We start from the raw sequence: 20,372 nt of genomic DNA, 5'->3' as shown, positions 1-20,372 counted from the left end.
CTCTCCCGGCCGCAGCACCTTCCCCTCGCTGCAGCTCCGCTCGCGGCCGCCAGGGGCGCTGCTGGCTCCCGGCCGGGCAGGGCGGGTGCGGCGATTCCCCGCGCCTGCAGGGGGCGCTGTGCCGCCAGCTCGGCCGCCTCTCCACACGGCGATGGCGGCTGGACGGCAGGAGAGAGAGAAAAGGAGCTTCCTTTGCAAACCCCCGGGGCAGCCGGTCCCAGTGCCCCTCCGGATGGCGGAATGAGCTGTAGCAGGAAACCTCGGAGAAGTGATTGAAATGGCGGAGGTGGGCACACCAGGGGTAGCAAACAAATACAGCAGAAACTCCGCAGCCCTAGCAGAAAGCCACGGGGTGTCCGGGCATCGGGTTAAAAGGTAGCAGGAATCCCTGAGGCAGCGGCAGAGCAAGCGGGGCTGGGCAGGGAATCGCTCCCCTGGGAAGCTCACCAGCGATGTCTGGTCTTGGGGTCAGGCTGTGCAGAGGGGGCGGCCCTGGCAGGGGACAGCGTGCTCCCGGCGCAGCACGCACTGGCTCTGGGCTCCCAGGCAAGCAAAGGAGCAGAGGAGCGAGCCAGCAAGGCCCAGTCACAGGGCCGAAGGGAAAGGAAAAAAAAGAAATGGGCAAAATCCACATGGCAACAGTACCTCTCGTCAAAGGCGCTGCGCTGCCTGGCTGCTGAGAGGATCGCTCTGCCAGAAGGAAGCAGCCGCCCCCCGCCCCCAACTCTCGCAGCAAATCCCAGGCTGGCTCTCACCCATCATGATGCACCCGGAGCTGGGGCGGGGGAGGTGTGGGGAAACAGGACGTGACCATTCCAGACACAAAAACAGAAACGAAACAAAAAAAATGGATATGGGATAAAAACCATCCCCAAGACACATAGCCACCAATTCCTCAACTACAACAAAGACTGTTTGCTATCCACTCCCAAATACTTTCCTTTGATTGCCAAAAGCTGCTCCACTGACTGCAATGAGATTCTGTGTTAAAGTAAAATAAGCAAAATGTGGTTAATGAAAAATTGAGCCAGTGAGATGTTGTTATAGGCGGTTTGGCTTTCATAGGCTAGTTGCATGTTACAAAGTTAATGAGTTGCTATGTTGGGGGCCGACTTTTCATAATTGGAAGTTAATATTAATTAAGTCATATTGCATGCTGATGTGCTGGTGTAATGCCTTTATGTAACCACTAGATGGGGGTAATACGTGAAAGGACTAATGGGAAGAATTTTCTAGAACCTCACCACAGGAATAATGACATCATTCTGGACCTGGACTGGTGAACAAGTCAACCAATGGGATGGACTTGTTAACAAATGATTGGTCAGAAATGCACCCTGGGACGAGCCAATCGGAGACATGCTAGATGGACCAGTCAAAGAACGGACTGAAAAATGAACTCAATCCCGTTTGAAAAGAGGCTCTAAGAACTCCTCAGGTGCTCCCCTGGTACTTGTCTGCTGAAAGAGCACCCAGTCTTGTGCGCACTGTTTACAGTTCTGCTTTGTCGTAGGGATCGCTGGACTTATCTCAGGGTCCCGTTCTCAGTTGTGCCTAATAAATCAGTTAACCTGCTAAAGGTGACTAGGGCGTTAATTACTATATGCTGCATCCTCAGCTTCAAAAGGTTGTGAAGAAACTCAAATCCATACACAAGAGTGTTCAAAAGTTCTGAAATTAAAGTTAACTGCAAACACCAACAGGCCAGAAGAAGTTCTCATTGGTCTCTGTAGAGTCAGTGCAGAAATGCAGAAATTCAAGCAGAGCAAAAGGAAAAGGACTAAACCTTGCTGTTTCAAGGTAAAATATTACCCGATTCTTTTTAGAAAAATGATGAAACATTCTGTAGGTAGGCAGGGCTTCTTAAAATATAAGTTGGGGAGTTGTGGCATAAAAGACCTACTCATTTTAATGTGTTACTGACTTCCAGGAAAGCATCATACTTACCAGTGTCTGGTTCTGGCTCTTCACCTGCATAGAATGACATGGGCTTTATAATCAAATACTGCCAGTTGAGCCAGTAAGAGTCAAAGACATAATGCTTGTGATACATGTTTATGTTGCACAAAGTTGCAAAAATAATTAAATAATCTTGATTGTTAAAGAAAAAATTATATTAAATATATTTCACTGTGCTTCTAAGATGAATTAGTAAGATAAAAATGAGGACTACTGAAGCAAGAAATATTGCAGATGCTAAATAAATGATTTAAATATGAAGTCATTAAGGGTTTCCATAAATTCCAATCTATTATGAAAAAATATATTTCTAGTGAATGCTTTTACCCTTTTACCTCGTCAAATTCACTGAAAGTTTTTCTTGCACCTTTAGTTTATGATGCATGTACTCTGAGGTGTCAGAGACAGTCTGAACTGCTTTATATTCAAGAAACAAGGGGGGAAATTAATTTCATTAAACTTCAGGCATCTAAAAGCTAGGTTTTTCTTACTTAAGAAAAGCAGGCATTTCCGCAGGCTATTCGTAGATGCCTGTGTTAAGCAGATGAATACGAGTTCATGTTTCTGGAGAGAAATAAGAATTAAAGCAGACAAGTTCTGTTCAACAGACAGACTCAAGGCAGTGCTGACTGACAGAGCTTCCTGTCAGTCCTGCATAAAGCAATCCATGGCTTTATCCAGCTCAGCCTCTCTTGGATTTTGTGATGAAAACAAAAAAGAGGGTGTCCCTTGCACACAGTCTGTGTTCAGACAATTCTCACTGACTGGGCAAGTCTTGTGGAAGTGCCCAATTGATGCACACACAACTAAGATGTTGAATTTTTGGTCAGTGAAAAGCCCTAAGCAGCCACAAGTCCTTTGCCCACTCAAAGAATCATCTGTGTCGTGAAGCCACCAAAAAGCCCAGTGACAATTCCATTTTATCCAACTAACTGGGACTGCAATGTACTCACAAGACTCAACCTATGTATTACAACTAAGTGACAATTTTCACAACTGGTGTACTTTAGATGGAAAAATTTCTCCTGCACTTTTGAATATATGAGTAGGAATTGCTGAAAACCAACCAGTGAGTGCTCAGCCAGTTCAGACTTTCTGGGTAGCTACAACTGCCTCTCCTGTCCTTGGAGTAGCACTGGTAGTATCATATTTGTTCCTAAATCTTGCTAGAGAATGAATTAAATTTACAGCTTAACCAAGCATGAAATTATGTTTTCAATAATAATTCAATAAAAGCTGCATAAGCTGGGAATAATTACGTATCTCATTGAAGAATCCAGTATCACCAAAAGTGTCCATTTGAGTCATTAAATAACGTGTGAGTGCCCATCTGTAGTGCACCAGGACAGAAAGCTGATAGCCCAGTCAGCTTCAATGAGCCAAGAGAGGATACAGGTCATAAAGCTTATTGACTGGGCTCAAAATACCATAAAAAGCCAAAGAAATGTAACTTTCATTTTGCAAAAAATTGCAAAATATATCTCTTTAATGCTTTGTGGACTCTTGCTACTATGGCAGATCCTGAGATGAGAACTATCTTTCTCATTCTGGAATTGCTGTTCCAGTTCCCTTCTTGTTTGCAGTTAGTCTCTGCCTGCTCTAATTGGGAGCTGGTTCTCTTGTTCTCTACAGCAGCATCATTCTTTTTCACAGCATTTGGTGTGCAGAACTACGCTCTCTGTCTTCTCATGCTATTAAAAAATGATTGCGGTCAGACTAACAGTAATATTTATAAAGTTTGTTGTAATAATTTGACATACTCAATATTTCATCCAGCACAGCTGGTTTATTCTCCCATTACATCCACCAGATGCTGTAATACTGTTCCTAATTTCTGTGTGGAGTGTTTGGTTAAATGTTGCTGCATGTTCCCACACCAGCACAGCTCTCTCTCTCCAGCAATCACCTCCACAGGAGTACCAAACCTTTTGAAGATAACAGATGGTATCTCGCAGAGGCAGGAAGAAAAGTTCAAGTTTTTCACTCCTCCCAGTAGTTCCTCTTTTTAGGAATCTCTTCAGTTCACTGCACATCCCTTTGCTCGTGATTAGTTATGCAGGGCACAGTGGGGCATTTAAAAAAGGACCAACATTACTAGACAAAGGATTTTAGATGTTGAAACAATATGTGGTTTTATAGCTAAAGGGCTTTCAGGAAAAGACAAGTCTAAATGGAGGAGAGGATACGAGCAAAATCCATTGGTCAAAGGAATACATAATCCTTTAAATGAGATAATCAGAGAGCCCAGAACTAGCTGAGAAAATGTACTGTGAAATACCTCATTATTAACTGCATTATCAGACATCTGGGAATGAAACAGGTTTTCACCCAAAGAATAATGGAGATGCAAGTGAAACACTTCCTGAACTGTGATGATTTCTGGGTTCTGACCTAGTACCTTTGTAGGGGGTTAAGATTTTTCCTTTTGTTTTGTTCTCTCCTGGAATTTTTGTCCCATCTGTTGCTAAAAGACAATAATGACCAGTACTTAAGAGCAACAAAAGATGTGGCCAAGAGGGAGGGGGAGTAGTGCAGCTGGCTGCACTATCATAGCAGAGGGGTATTCTCTTGGGAAGGACAGAGATACTGCGAGATTTTGGCTGGGGGTGAGGGGCTGGGCTCAGCTCCTCTTGCTCTCTGGCTCTCAGCATCAGAAGAGGACAGTCGAGCTGTTGCTTACTGCAGGGAGAATCCACTGCCACAGCCCAGCCCTGGACTGCTTCTTCCTTACTGTGGATGAGCCCTTGCTCACGAGAGCAGTTATTGCACTGGGACCTTTTTGATGTCTGATCTGATTGGAAAGGACCCTCACCACCTGCTTGGGTGCCTCAGGGGAGAAACCCGGGACCCCAACCATGTCCCCTTCCCGGAGGGTGCATTGCCCTGGCTGTGTGCAGCAGAAGAGAGGCCCAGCTGCTGCTACCCAGCTCCGCTGATTTCTGCCACTGCCTCAGGCTTTTTAGCTACACTCTAACGCAGCACCTAGTGTCCGCCCAACCCCCGCGGCTCCTGCTGGGGCTGCGGAGTTTCCTGCTGCATTTTGTTTGGCACCTCGGGGGATGTGCCTGCCTCTGCCATCCCAGCCGCCGCTCAAGGTTCCTGCTGCAGCTCATTTTTCACCGTCCAGCCCACCCGCCATTACCACGTGAGGGAGAAGCACCTGAGCTGGCGGCACAGCGCCCCCTGCAGGCGCGGGGAATCGCCGCACCCGCCCTGCCCGGCCGGGAGCCAGCAGCGCCCCTGGCGGCCGCGAGCGGAGCTGCAGCGAGGGGAAGGTGCTGCGGCCGGGAGAGGCTGCTGCCGGGTTTCTGCTTCTCGTGGTTGGTGCTGGCGTTGCTGCTGTTTGTTTGCCTTGTTATACACACATACACATAGATATACATGTAAAGAACTGCTATTCCTTTTCCCAGGTCTTTGCCTGAAAGCCCGCTAATTTCAGTTCTATTAATTTAGAGGGAAGGGGGTCCCATTTTCCATTCCAGGAGAGGTTCCCACCTTCCTTGGCAGACACCTGTCTTTCAAACCAAGACAACCTTGTAGAGGTTTTCATTAGCGCAACCTTCAATGAACAAACATATTCTAGACTTTGTGGTGAGGAAAATATTCATAAATGTGTTTCTGATTTTACATTTTTGGCTTATTTTGTAGGGGATGAGGGGTAACGATCAGCAATCCAGGCAGCCATGCACACAACACAACAGTCATTGAGAATGAAGGATTGGTCCTTTCATGAAGATATTATGCCTTCCCTTGCAGAGGTGAGCATTCATCATGAAAATGGTTTCAGACTTCTCCCTGCTAAATATTTTCTCCTCTTTCCTTGCACTCTTTTGGGAGCATAGGAAAAGGAGGCGATGAAGCAGCTGGACACATATAAACATCTTGGCGATATTTGCAGTGATATTCTAAGGGGAACTGAGCAAACCTTCAACTTCAAACAGCATTTAAAGAACATGACATTTGAAAAATACCAGTCCATACAAATACCCTGCTGTTTGGGCAGAGGTTTCCCCCAAGCCATGGGCACGAATGCAGAAATGGCCACTGTGGCTGGCTGGCTGAGCTCCAGAGCAGCTGTGCAGTGCAAGCTCAGACACCCTGTTTTCATAACTTAACTGATTCCTCTGCTGGTTCTCTGAGCTGGCTTTGGTACTTCTGAGCAGATTCCCTCGTGCCCCTTTGGCCTGTGAGCCTTGACCATGGAGCTAGGGAGGATTTTGGCTGTGCCCTTGCTCAGGGTAAGTAAGTCCCACAGTCCTTACAGTGTGTTTGCACTGCAGTTTGCAGCAGCTCTCAGAAGGCTTTGCGCTGCTTTACCTCCCTGACTGACATTTATCACAACTGTAAGGAAATAGCAGATCATTAATGAGCAAATGCTGTAGGATTTTCTAAAGCAAGAAGGAAAACTCCTTAGGGTGAGAGACTCCTTAAGATTTTTATCCAAGGAATGCTATATTTTTATTAATTTATTAACTTCATTTTGCTTATGATGGTGAGTCCTCAGTGCTGTGCTCCCTGAAAGATATTGAAAATGATGCATTTCTGCTGGAGAAAACAGCAGCCAAACACTGTTGTGGTGATGTGATCAGTGGCAACCTGCAGGATATGCAATTTCTTCCTTTAATATACATCTACCTGTAAAATTCCCTGTTTGTCACTTAGCTCCTGTCTTCACAGACACTGCTTTTAGTAAGTGCCTATGATTAAATATACTGCAAATAATTCATTATAATAGTAACAAACTGTTTTGGGAAGAGTTTCCTATTTTCCCCACACAAATTCCATTATCTCCTGGCCAGTTCATCCAGCTCTGACAAAGAAGAAATCTCAGTATTTTGTGAAAATTGGCTAGAAGAAAAGAGCAAACCAACTTTGTGCTGAGGACCAGGCAGGTAAAACTCCGTAATACAGAGTATTATAGAGTTCCTGTTAGTAGCAGTCAACTGGGCAGTCAGCAGGAGCATCCACTGGCACAAAGAACTTGGAAATAGCCACAGCATCTTCTGCCTTTGTCATTTAATGAGGGGATCTGTGGAGTAGTGGAGAAGTGACAATGGGAGACAGAGGCTAAAATGAAAGAAGCTAAAATGAGATTCTGTAGAAAACCACACTGCATTATTTCTTCTGCTTATGGAACACTTTGTGTTAACAAAAGACTCGTCACAAAAAGGCCTCTCAAAAAATCAAACAAGATACAAAAATCACATGTAGCTAATTCAAAGACTTGGGAGATTAGGTTGAGACAAATGGGTAAGTAGGTGGCACAAAACTTGGTAAGAGGAATATTCTGTCCAAAACTGGCATACATCCCTTTACTTCCGAACAATATTCTGTAAGTATCCATCTATAAAAGAAATGTGGTGTAAGCACTGTGAAAAACCTGGATGCAACATCCATCTGGTCATGGGTAGCCAGTGGTTTACTTGCACTGAGGTGGTTTCTAATAGACAAGACAAAGTGCCAAAGTTTTAAGCCTGGAGTTGAGATTTAGAGGCATGGATTTCCTGTTGTGGTTGATGAATCCAAGGATCTCCAATATCACTGCCTTCTGTCCATGCCAAATCCATCCTGGCAGGGAGGTTCGGAGGGCAGAGCTTCTGTCTCCAGCATTCAGTATGTCCCTGGGCAACATCAAACCAGGAGGGCTCTTTAACAGTGTTTCTGTGCTTCTAATTGAGCAATACCCAGTAAATAGCCCCATATCTGTCCAACAGGGATTTACATCCCAATCTATCTTCCGGCTACGGAAACCACAGCAGCCCTGTGGTTTTTAGTACAGCACTGAAAGAAGAGATCACAAATGTGTATCTGCACCATTTGAGTCACTCAAAAGTAGCTATTCATGTCCATCACATAAATAATATACTTTACCAAACAAAACACACAAATACAGTGATTTGGAAGGGCTGTGACAATATCGTAAGTACATCTGTATGATTAAAAATAATTCACATTTTAATCCTTTTTTTTTCCCCTCAAAGGCTTCTTTGCTCAGTACATTTGAACGCTGTTTTGAGTAGAGGTCTTAAATAGTGCTACCTGATACAGAACTAGATGAAATACATGGTTAAGACTAAATACTTAGTGAAGGCAAAGGATCTTCAAAGGAGCTTTTAAGTGCCTCCTCAGCACAGCTGTGCTGCCATTGGCATAGCCCTGGAAGATGCTGGGATTTAAAGTCATATCTGTGATAAGTTTCTCTGCACTCCTTGCAGAGTGGCAGGAAAAGGGGGACTGCAGAAATGTGAGTGCACAGGTTTAATTCCATCAGCAGCAAATTACAATGTTGATGTGCTGCCTCCAGCTGCTGGCTGGGGCACAGAAGAAAGGATAAAGGAATAAAGGCTAAAGCCATTTCTTTTTTCTTTTTAAGCATTCCTTTGTAAACATCCACAGAGAGCAAAGAGACACAATTTGTCCTTATTAGCCCTTGCCCACTCTTCCCCTTCCTCCTCATCCCAGTGTATATCCCAAATGTATCTATGTGGCAGCGTGACGTGCTCTGTGAAACATCCTCTCCTCCTGAACAGCCTCCCTGAGACAGGTGGCACCGAGTTGTTACAGTGAATAAGAATGCAGAACACATTCTTCTTCTATGCAAGCTTACAGGAGAAAATGTTTATTTTCATCTCCTTCTTCACATTTTCCAGTTAAAACAAGCTGCTCAATGATTTTTGGCAGTCAAGTTAAACTTTCTTCTCTTATCTTCCCATCATAAAAGCTAAAATTTCCATTGTCAGACCTACCCTGGTAGTTTGGGTCTGTTTGTTGCTCAGGGACACAAGCAATGACTTGATAAAAAAGCTGGAGGTAAAAATGCTTATTTCTAATTGATTCAGTTGGAAATTACATAACACAGACAAAGAGGTACTGATTTAAACGCTTACCTAAGTGACACAGGGCTACCACACACCAACAGTACCACTACGAGCTCTGAGTCTCTGTCACTTTCTGTACAGGAACAACACATCCCAAATAAAAAAGGGTACATGCAAAAGGATTATTTCATCTTTCCAGTTTTCTTCTAAGGTCTATAAGCCCCTGTAACACACACTGTTATAGTAAGAACAGTTTCTTACCCCCAATTTATGTACATTTTCCTCCTCTGCTGCAGAACCATGTACTGATGGTTTCCCTCAGCCTGCTGGATGACACACAGCTTAAATGTTTCCACTGCTCCACCCTCCAGATCCCAATTAGATGAGGAGCTGCTGATCCACAGATTTGTTTTTGATTATTAGATACCGTTCATTGACGACAGTTTTTCAGTTTTTCCCCTTAAGCTCCTTTCTAGCATCTAATCCTAAAATACATAGTTTAATTCTTCCATTTATAAGCAAACTGTGCCTGCTTCAATTTTCAACCATCACAGATTAACAGTTCTGGAAGGAGAAACAATGAACTTGCACTTCTATCCAGCACCAAACTGCTACTCAGAATTGGGAATGGCACCTTTTTTACCCTGGCAGCAGTGTCATTTATCTCACAGCAGAGCTGACGTGTGTCTCACACAGTACCTGCTCCAGCTGCAAGGCAGAAATCCCTGCTGAATATGTAGTGATTTCTTGATTTAACCATTTTGGATGAAAGTGAGAAAAAAAAAAAAAGAATCTTTTCCCTCACTTCGTTAATGGCTACGTCCAATTTGTCAGGAACTGAGGCCCTGACAGCTCCCACTTCACAGCTGCCACCAGAAATCCCTGTGCCTGCTGTTTGCCGAGCTCTTTGGAAAGCTGGATCAGCACCTTGCTGCCACAAACAGCTTCAGTGAAAGTGTGGCACCTGCCCAGATGGGCAGCTGACACCTTACACACATTATCAAGTCCCCACTTATGTGCCAATCCACACTTGCAGAATCCCAGAGCCATTTTAGACACAGGGGGTGGCAGCCACATAGCAACATAGCTACTCAAAGTCCTGAATGGCACCATCCTAAAGGATGGACCGATCAGAACAGGTAACCAACAGTTGCCTTCTGAGAAGAAAAAGAAATCTCCAATGTACAGAAATTGCAGCCTTTTGCCATTGAACTGCAGACACAAACTTGTAAATGCTGAGGTCAGGATTTACCAGGAGGAGAGGGATATGGATTCTTACTAATTCTGTTTGGCATGGCAAGGGTTTTGCCTCCTCAACTGGTGGCAGCTGAACAACAACCCTGGACATGCCTGCACCTTCCCCAGATATCCTGACCTTGATAATATGCTTCAAATTCTGTGTACAAAATGACATGGAACATGCCCATCCATTATAGTGGGCTCTCAGTTAACAACATTTCATTGATATTGTGTCAAAAATACCCACTTTAAATAACGTATTATTATATTTTACTACATTTCAATGTCATACATTTATTAATGTTTGTAACAAGAAAAAAAAGCAAAGAATCATCATTTTGAGTCCAGGAAATGTGTTTTAACAGTGCTAAAATACAAAACTATGTTTCATTTAAAGCATATGGTGTGAGGAGACTTGCACACCTTTACTACAACAACAGGATCAGTGTGAGAGAAAAAAATCTTCAGCCTTTTTCGTACCAGTGACTACAGCCCTAAGTCGAGAATCACATACACAGACAAGGTATATGTTACTTTTACTTCTGCAAGGCTTGAAATAAATATCTAGGTTTATAAATAGACCTAAGTGCAGGATGAAATAAATCCAAATAAGATACTATCAATGCAGCACACGGTGTCTACTAGCAAAAAAGAAAGGGGCATTAAGCAGTGTGGGCAAATGTGAAAATTCCTTTGAATATATCAAACTGTAGCTAGAGGCCAGCTGCTGCTCCAATCTTTTTTTTCTAAGTCTCATCATTAGGGACTGAAAAGTGGAAAGCAACTTATTGAAATAAACATGAGGAGGGAGAAAGGATGGGCAAGACCTTTGGCTGGGATCTGTTAGCTCAGCTTCAATAACAACTTTAACCTTCTAATGGATCTGCTGCCCAGTGTCCAGAAAAGCAGATCCTGTTGATGTTTCTGATTACAACCACTGAGTGCATTTCCAGGGACAGCACAGGCACCTTTGCTAGGACACCACGGACTGCTTTGAATCACCATGCAACTGCAGCTGAGAGACAGTAACACGTGATTTGAAAGGTCCTGCTGCCAAATTGAAGTCATATCTCGAGCGCAACGTGAGGCTACAGTGCTGTTTGGGGACTGAATTGCTCTCCAGGTCTAGGATCTCCCAGGAAATTTCCCACGACAGAGCAGTGAGCTTGTTTTATGGCACCAGACAAGATAAAATGTCAAGCAGAGTAGTTACACTGGAGCAAAAAACCCCTTTATGCTATGAAGAAGCTGCAGATGTATATTCTTGTGCCTGTTCAGGACTCATTTCATGGGTGATCTGTGTCAGAGACAACCAGAAAGTGAGAACACACCAAGATGTCACATATTCCGAACTGATGCAATCTCAAGGACAACTGAAGCAATAAGGAAAGAGAGGTCCCAGTATAGGGTAAGATGTAGACCCTGAATGTGTTTTTCCCTATGCACAATCTACTAACAGCAAAATCTGCAGGTACCTCTGAAATAAAACGCAGCCTTTTTGTCCTGTTCTAAATTCCATGATGAGGGTGAATAAACAAATTACTTTAACCTGCAGGTTCCACTACCAGGTCACTCACTAACACATTCCAGAACATGCAGAACTGCAGAAGCATTAGAAACGTTAAAAAAATATTTGAGCGGCAGTACTATGTTTCATTTTTTATTCATTAAAGTTTCTGATGTTTGCATCAGACTTTTGACTTTCCAAAGCCACTCTAAATCAAAAATCATATTATTAAGACCTCTAAAAATTTATCACAAGTCAGTTTACAGATGACATTGATGTCTTATTGCTATCCATTCCTCCTGGACCATTTCTAACAATTCATTTTTTATATTCCTGCAGTGCTGAAATATGGTTCATAGCAGTATCTGTCCTTTTAGTAATCACCAAAGCAAAGCTTGGCAGTTTTCATATATTGCACTCTTGAGAAAAATGCTAGTAATACTCTGAATTGATTGAACAGCATGGAATCAGAACTAGCTGGCACAGAAACCATTTAACTGATTTCAAGCCATAAATCTCTTTTCTCCTACCCTGTTTTAGTTTAGAAGCTGCTAAATGTTGCCATTATATTGTGATGCATAGAATGAACCAATTATTTATAAAGATACTAATTTAAGTAATACGTGATTGCATTCATTAATGCTCCATGTGAGCAGGCAGATGTGTGGATCTTGCTGAGTAACATCCATTTATGCACACTGAGCTACAGAGAAACAGTCCTTAGCCAGCAGACATCAATTCCTTTTATTTCCCCAGAGGTCAACAACAGGTATAATGTCCTTGCCTACCTTAAAAATCAAGTAGTTTTAAACAGGACTTTACCTGCTTTATGCAACAATTTCAGTTCTTGAGTGTGACCTACAATGATTCGTAAGACATAAGGTCACTGACGTGGCAAGGTTTAATTAATTGGCAGGGATGCACTTGGTGTCTAAAGCAAATGCTGCTGCTCAACATGTTTTTAGGAGAAAAAGAAAAAAATAAGTATGGCCAAGAACTGTAGTTCATTCTTAAGGAATTTTAGAAAGGGGGCTTTTGAAATAAAGTCCAAAGGGAACCAAGAGACCAAAGACAGATGGGCTACAGAAAGGCAAGGGACAAAATTTGGGGGACCAAAGGCAGACTCTTGCAGTGCTGCACAGAGGAAGGAATCCCAGCAAAGGACAAGGTCAGTGGGAAGTGGGGTGGTTTGTTCATCCACCACAATCATCCATGACAGGCTGGAAATCCCTGCTTTGGAGACTGAAACCCACTTGCTTCCTGCCTAAGTGTAAGATACTGGTTGTGCTGATTGCTTTAGTGCTTAAGTGAATCCAAGGCAAAAAGAGCAGAGAAAGTAAAAGGGTACCATTCTTTGTGACATGGAGGAGTGTGATTTGCAAATGAATAAGGGCTGGCATTGTTTATCAGAAAGGGCTGTTTATCTGAAATGGGCTGCTTGCTAAATTCATTAAAATGGATAACCAAGAGACAAAGCTGGGCCTGAGAGAGAACTGGAACCTGGGGAGTTTCCTCAAAAGCAGCATTTCTTCTGGGGAATTTATCTGCATGTAAACTCATTAAATATCTTGTGCTGAGATTCTGGATCTTGAAATCCAATTATCTGTATCAATGACACTCAAGACTTCAGGACCTGAAAAGCCACTTTCTCAGGAAATGAAGAATCACACATACAGAATAACACAGAATAACATCTGATGGTGCTTGAATTGTAAATGTGTGAACTGATACTGCCCTGCAGTCGTTGGCCAGCACAAAAAGCAATATATCACTGCTCCCCACAACCTTATTGCAAAAAACTGGATCAAAGAGTTATAAGTATTTGGCAAATAGCACTGCCATCCCTTTTACTCCTGAATAGAACGGGAAGAATTTTCTTCTTAGCCTCAGACCAGAAGTAACCACTAAGTCACCTGCTGTGTGATAGGCCACAGACTGGGCTTTCCTCCCCTTGTAGGCTGCAGGGTAGGAAAACAGTGATGTTGTCCTTCATACCCTCCTGTCAGACCATTTCTTCTCTTCAGGAAAAAGAAAAATATTGCTTTATTTCCAAGCAGTCTAAAAAATTGTAGGAAAGTCTCAATCTGGTTTACTAAAAGGCTTCCACTACTAACACTGAAATAAAATAAACTATCTAAAGGAACCAGAAAGGGATGTGCTTAAGTGGAAACCTTAGACACAAACTCTGTAGTGGAATGGAACAGTTTTGGTCTGCCAAGGTGTGAGAAGGGAGAACTAAACAGGTAACTGGTTTACAGAAATTAAGCAATGCTCCCCACTAAAAATAAAGCCCAGAGGAAATGAGTGGCAAGGACTGACAGGGGTAAGAGGAAGTATTAAGACAGTGATCATACATTGGTCTTGGATTCTGTTCCTGTGAGTGAGCCACTTCTGTTCCTCAGAAGTTAATTTCCAAAGTGGAGCACACAAAGTAGAAATGTTGCTTTCAAAATTAAATAAATATTTTTCAAACTCAGATAAAACTGAACTCCTAAATTAATAGCAAAAAAATTTTTAAAGAATTTGAAGTTACTATTCCAAGAACAACTGAACTGAGAAATATATTTCCTTCCATCCTGCTCTCTTAGAGCTTGAGCCTCCTCCCATCCCCTTTTCCAAAAGAGGTTTATAATTGTGACTCTGTGTGCAAGTAGCTGTCTCTCTTGTTCACTGTGCATGTAAGCTAGCTTATTATAACTTTGATTTGAAACCACATCAAATCCCTTTTTTATTTATTCATCATTTTTCTTAGGATCAGTTCCACAAAATCCTTTCATGTACAGCATAATCACAGTTAAGTCTTGTCTAAGAAACTCCCGGGCTGCCATAGCAATTGGTTCAGAGCTCTGAGAGCTGAAGTGCTTCAGCCCATATGAAACACACCTCTATTTTTAACATACAAAAAACATTACTGAGGAAGGGAACACAAATATACTACCTGCCAAATCAAATTCTCACTGAAGCCTTAACTATGAATGAAGAATTTTTATTAAGGCATCGAAATTGCAATCTTTTTCTCAAAGGAGAATTTGGATTTAACCGTTTTGGAAACCTCTCTAAGACAAATCACACCAAGAACAAATCCTGGTCTTGTAACACGACAGAAGGTCATCAGTGGCAGTGTTTGTGAACATGGTAAGAACCTCATTACTGATACAGCATCTCCCACCTTGTTAGTGCCTCCAAATTTTATCAACAATCAGACATTTGCTTCACTCTGAGCTGCTACAAAAACCCAGCTGAATTCTTAGAATTGCTGGAGACACTGAATATTCTGAACCTCCTGCATTTGACTCACTGACAACTTCCACATTCTTGAATTTCATGTTTGTCATTCTGTAATTTAGATATATAATGTGAAATGTGTAAGCCTTTACGTAAATAGCAGAGTCATTAAAACTCTGAGGTTTTGTTTTTTGGGGGGTTTTTTGTATCAAAACTAAAACCCTCCACACATTTCTGTTTAAAAAGCAAAATGTATCTATTACCTTGAAATTTGGGCCAGAGTTGGAAGCATTACTGTCCTTCAATAATAACACCACCACCATTTCATGATTTCTGTGATGAAGCCCACATCAATTCTGATGTATTTGCACATGTGCCACCAGAACCTCCATGTACTTCCACAGACCAAATTCCTAGAATGTCACGCTGTTTCCAGCAGACATCTTGTTTGTCATGACAACAAGGGAAGATAAATGATTTTCAGATAACCTTTTTTTGGAGTCTCTGCTTGCTCTGATATTGTAACTCATGGTGCCTCTTTACCTGCATTGGTCTGTACCACAGATTGGGTAAGAGACAACTGCATGGAACAAGCAATAAATACTTTAAAATACCATTTTAAGCACCCCAACATAAGAAAAGCAACACAAAACCATTATAAACTAATGACTATTGCCAAGACTGCTAACCGGTTCAAGATGTTCTATTTATAAAATAATTTCAGAATTGAAATATCAACCTTTCAGCTGGATAAACAGAATTGATTCATTCAGTTATTTCAGGAGTATCTTTAATAAAAACACACGACATTGTTATTCTGCCTCGGAGCTGCCAGATAAAAGTAAATGCTTTAGAAATATAAAATATAGCAAAGGTTTTTTTAAATCTACCAACTCCATTTATTTTGTACACCAGAACAGGACAGACCACCTACCTTTCTTCCCCCTGTGTTTAGGCGAAGAGGAGTTAGGAAGGGATCAAAAATCATATGGCTGGTTTCAATATTGACAGGTGACTGCCTTTTCCCAACAGAGCAAAGATTCCAAGCCGAGTTCACCAAACCCCAAAAGGAGGGCACTGCAAAATATAAGAAAGTGCAAGTTTAAGGGAAGTCTGAAAAGACTGGAGCAGTACATGCCAGGCAGATGGCCAGGTAATTAAACTTGTCAGATTGTCTGTGCACACACTTTGAAACTGAAAACAGGCAAATTCATTTTGCATTTGAAATTTAAAACTTCATACACAAAGACCAAAACATATGGTTTCATATAGTTTTGTATCAGGAAAGAAGGTGGGTTGGTTCTTTTCCTCTTAGATATAATCCCAGGTTCCATAATAAACAGCTCCTTTGCTATTACAGAATATTTACTGAGCAGTAATTCCTATTGCTCAGGTCTGTTAATAAACTTCTTTATATATTTTTAAAGTTTTGTGCCTGCTTTGCTTTCTCCTGCTAGTGACTCACTAGTCCTTATGCTAACTTTGCATATATTCCATGTGTCCTTGGACCAAAACTCTTCCATTCTACTCAACTTAAAAAAAAATACTTAAAATATTTAGAAAATTCATTAAAATACACAGAAATGTTGTAAGAGAAACACACACTGCGATACTGGAGAACAGGACTGCTCTCTAGAGGTTCTACCTATTTCTGTTCACCCAGATCCTTCTTTACATAAAGTTTTGATTTAGAAGAAATCTTGCTGGAGAAGTCATGCTGTGGTGGTGAGGAAGGGTAATCCTTCCCTGGGCATGCAATGGCCTGGAACAAGGAGGAAACCCTGACTGGATAAACTGAGTTCCTTCCTGCTTTTCCTAACTGGGAAAAAAAAAAAAGTAATGTAACTACATATTGCTGCTTATCTGGGAACTGCAGCTGAGGGTCCCATTGCATCTCACCTGCAATTTACAGACAAGATCAACCTGGACTTCTCTTTGGTTGCTGAAAACATTTCTGTAAATGAGTAAAGTGCAACCACAAGATACACAAAGGACACATTTAGATTCGTGTCTGCAACTTCAACCTTATCAGAACTGTTCTGTAGTTTTGTGTAGCAGCTGGAAATTTCAAAATCTTGTTGCGAGTCTTTTGACTTTAGTTTTTTCTTTTTGCATATTGCTAAAAGTTTTCATAGCCTTTAAGCCTCAAAGCGTTCTTCTGACGTCCAAACTGTGTGTGACAAAGCCTCCAAACCCAGACTGGGGAAGGCTGGGGCCCTGGGGCAGGATAGGTGCTTTGCCTGGTGGGTGGAGCTGAAAACAACCCACCTGGGCAATAAAAAGCTTTTTTTGTTGCTGTGGTTAGTTGGATGCAGGACTTTGTAGTGTGAATGTTTGCTCCTGATTATAGTTTTTGGCTCCTCTAGTGGGAGCCACATAGAATTTTGGCTGGATTTGAACCTCACATTTACGTTTGGCTTAACACATTGAGAGGATAGTCCTTGGAGGGGAGAAAGATGGAAAATACGTCTTGAGTAGTGTAGTCCTAGGAAAAGGGTGATCTTGGTGAGCATTTTCCTAATGTGTTTCATAGAACTCAGTTCTTTTTGCCTTCAAAGTTTGGATGTATGTAGGTATAAAGCTTTGGTTGGGTTAATCTGTATTTCCTGTCACTTTTTTACAAAATTAGATATACTTTCTGGGGAATTCTTAGGTTGCTGCTTGCACAGCAAAACCTCCCTGTTAGTGTCTGTGCTCCCATGGAGTCATGGGAAGTGTTTTGCAGCTGTTGAGTATCTGCCTGCTCTAGTAGCTCAGGTGTTATCATCTACAGATGTTAACTCTTATTACAAAATATCTGAAAACTCAATTTTCAGGTTAAACTCTTTCTTTCTTGGTGCCAGCCTGTCTGTGCCCACAGAGGGTGCTCCAGGTGCAGGTGAATTCTAACAGCCATGATCGACATGGTGCAGCCAGCAGAGCTTAAAGCTGCCTTACATACAAATTTTATGTGACTATGTGCTACTAATACCTTATATTTGCTGGTGAGTTATCTTTTTTTTAACACCTGAGAAAGACAACTTAGCAACTCCTCTTAGGATGTACTGCACGAAAATCTCAGAGGAGGGATGATAGTGGAATTCTTTACAACCATGGGAAAGCAATGGTCAGGGAATAGCACCCAAAATGGGTGGAATTGCAGGTGCCCACATCAAATTGTGTCAGCAGTCTTTTATTTGAATAACAAACCCTGTGTGCTGCCAAAGAAGGTCAGATGGAAGGTCCTTAAAGTAAGTGAAACTTTGTGTGATCTGAAAAATAAATTGGCAGTAGGGTCTTAAAAAGTTTTTTGGCTCCTTTGTTTGCCCTCCCAGTCAATTCCCATTTCCACTCTGGACTGAGAAGCCTAGAGAAGCTCACAGAATATACTAAAAAAATAGTGCTAATGCTCTGAAATTGAATAAAATTAGTGTAATTAAAACCAAACCATCTCACAATTACTTGTGCTTTTTCTGAAGAGAAATACCACAGCAGCTCACTTCAGCTTTTGTAAGAGAGAAAATCCCTTTTATACAGACGCCTAAAATAAGAGTTTAGGTTAATTGAGAGACCCTGGTTTCCCCTGATAAATCCTCCTGTGGTGTTATTTAAAAAAACGAGTTAATGAAACTGTAGAGTTGTAGAATCAAGGGGGAAAATATTACAAGGGGAATCTATTGCTTCAGTGGTTTCTAGTATTACTAAAAAAACCCATTCTGGTAAGAAATATTCCTGAAATTGGTCAAAAACAAGTCTTCAGCAAGTTTTTAAAATAAATAAAAAACCTAGACAAGGGTAAGTACAGCAAAACAGCAAACCAAACAGGTCAGCCCATTACCTTCAAGTTGATAATAGTTAAACAATTTATGATGTAACTGGGATTGACCTAGAAAAGCTGCACTGGAAAAGAGCTGCTAGGAGGGGATGTTTAATAATGCCATTCCTGCTCCTGACAGGGAGCCCTGCATTCTGTGCCGTGCCTGTCACAATAGCCTCGAACTTGAGGAGAGGGAGCTGCAGAGTTGTGGTGTTGCCCTGCAAAGGTCACAGCTGTCCCCAGACATGTGAGTCTGAGCTGAAATTTTTGATTCCTCCCTAAACACCCCAGACTCGAGCTCCAGGACCTCTCCAGTCCTGCTGCTGTTTCTGGGCACACAAAGAGAAAAGTTCCCCACTGCTGCACTCACCTCACTGATCAGAGTGACTCTGCCTGTGCTTCAGCCCAGGGTTAATTAAGGATGACTGACTTAGACACTGCACACCTAAGTTAACTAGAGGATGGGGATATTAAGCAATATTAATGTCTGATTACATTTAATTAAAGTAATTAGTGCTGCTGCTTAGATGCCTAAAGTGATTTAAAAGTATTCAGAACCGTAATAGAAAAATCTAAGAAGGTTCATGTAAGAAACCAAGGCTTAAATTAAACATACATACTGAATTAACTGTTTAGTCTGAAGAAATTAGGTATATGAATGTAGGAAAACATATAAAATTATTAATTATTTTTTATTCCAGTTTAACTAGCAGACAAGGTTCTACTTGGGATTAAGTCATTAATGAAACAGTGTCTCCTTTCCCACAATTAGGTTGTATTTCCATAAAAATCTACTCATGTGTGGAATATGCTGCTTTTTTGTGCGTGGACCTCTGAAACATTTTAGACAGTTCCTGTGCTGTACAGGAGCTACTGTGACTCCAGTTTGCATGCAAGCCACATACCAGCTCAAAATCTCATTTAACAAGGTGCTCCAGCTCCTGGTTATTGTACCCAAAGCCTGAATATAGCAACTGTGTCATCTGTACTTCCTCTCTAAATCCCCCTAAACTTGCACTGCTTGGGAGCTGAGTTGCTGCAAGCATGTTCCACACACATCAGGTCGTAAGTTTGTGTCTGACCAATGCCTTCAACCTTCTCCTAACAGAAAATTCAGAGTTTATTTCCTCTGTATGCTGGCACACTGGGGATAACAGATTTGTGTGTGTGTGTGTGTGTTATAAGGTGAAGTGAATTACTTAATTTTGTACCTGTGCAGGAATCTCTGACATCTTTATTCAGTCTGTATCTTATTGCAGCTGCGCTCTTTTCAATTTACTGGGAACAATTTATATTGAGATAAATGAAGACGCTTGAGTATCAGCATGACACAACAGGATGAGCGATTCTGATGGCTTTTACCAAACCTATGCATAACAGCAGTGAAAGAAAAGCAGCTAGAACAATAAAACAAGGATTGAGAGCTACTCTGGTGATGAGTACCAAGGATTTGCTAAAATAAATACGAGCCTCCCCTCTCCAGAGGAAAGCAATGAGGGAATGATGTCCCAGAAGGATGTCCTTCCATTGGGACAGCAAACTTGCAGATAAGCAGAATGGTATTGCCTGCAGGGAACAGTCTGCATTTGTGCTGAGGGGAACCAGCAGTTTCCCCAGGATGGGAACAGGGGTGTGCTGTGTATGACATCTGAATTGCTTGACTGTAATAAAAAATTATGCTGGACTCAAAGGTCTGGGTCCTGGAAGGACTGTGGACAAGTATCCTGTGTGAACTGACTGGGTCTGAGCAAGGCAAGGACTCTGCTTTAGCAGCAACTATAGAAGCAACACTTTTTGCATCCAAAAAAATGTGTAGACTTGGTGCTTG

At 41.9% G+C, this 20,372-nt stretch overlaps 1 protein-coding gene and 2 long non-coding RNA genes across 3 annotated transcripts in view; 1 reads left to right on the top strand and 2 right to left on the bottom strand.

Annotated features, from left to right (window-relative positions):
* Window positions 1-18,781, top strand: part of LOC125335748 — a 104,122-nt gene extending 85,341 nt beyond the window's left edge. Inside the window, exons 2-3 of the long non-coding RNA XR_007207537.1 lie at window positions 5,608-5,717; window positions 18,684-18,781. This is a non-coding gene — a long non-coding RNA (uncharacterized LOC125335748). The remainder of the gene's footprint in view (window positions 1-5,607; window positions 5,718-18,683) is intronic.
* Window positions 1-20,372, bottom strand: part of CA10 (carbonic anhydrase 10) — a 188,317-nt gene that overhangs the window by 97,238 nt on the left and 70,707 nt on the right. Inside the window, exon 4 of the mRNA XM_048323590.1 lies at window positions 15,683-15,825. Within this exon, the coding sequence (XP_048179547.1) occupies window positions 15,683-15,825 (143 nt within the window). The remainder of the gene's footprint in view (window positions 1-15,682; window positions 15,826-20,372) is intronic.
* LOC125335747 lies at window positions 6,689-9,140 on the bottom strand. Its single transcript, XR_007207536.1, has 2 exons — window positions 9,039-9,140; window positions 6,689-7,740 (listed from the first exon to the last, which is right to left on the bottom strand). It is a non-coding gene; the product is annotated as an uncharacterized LOC125335747 (long non-coding RNA).

Source organism: Corvus hawaiiensis, chromosome 19, assembly GCF_020740725.1.
Source record: "Corvus hawaiiensis isolate bCorHaw1 chromosome 19, bCorHaw1.pri.cur, whole genome shotgun sequence".
Lineage (NCBI taxonomy): Eukaryota > Metazoa > Chordata > Aves > Passeriformes > Corvidae > Corvus > Corvus hawaiiensis.
The sequence above is the reverse complement of the archived record's forward strand: the minus strand, read 5'-3'. Positions and strand labels throughout refer to the sequence as shown.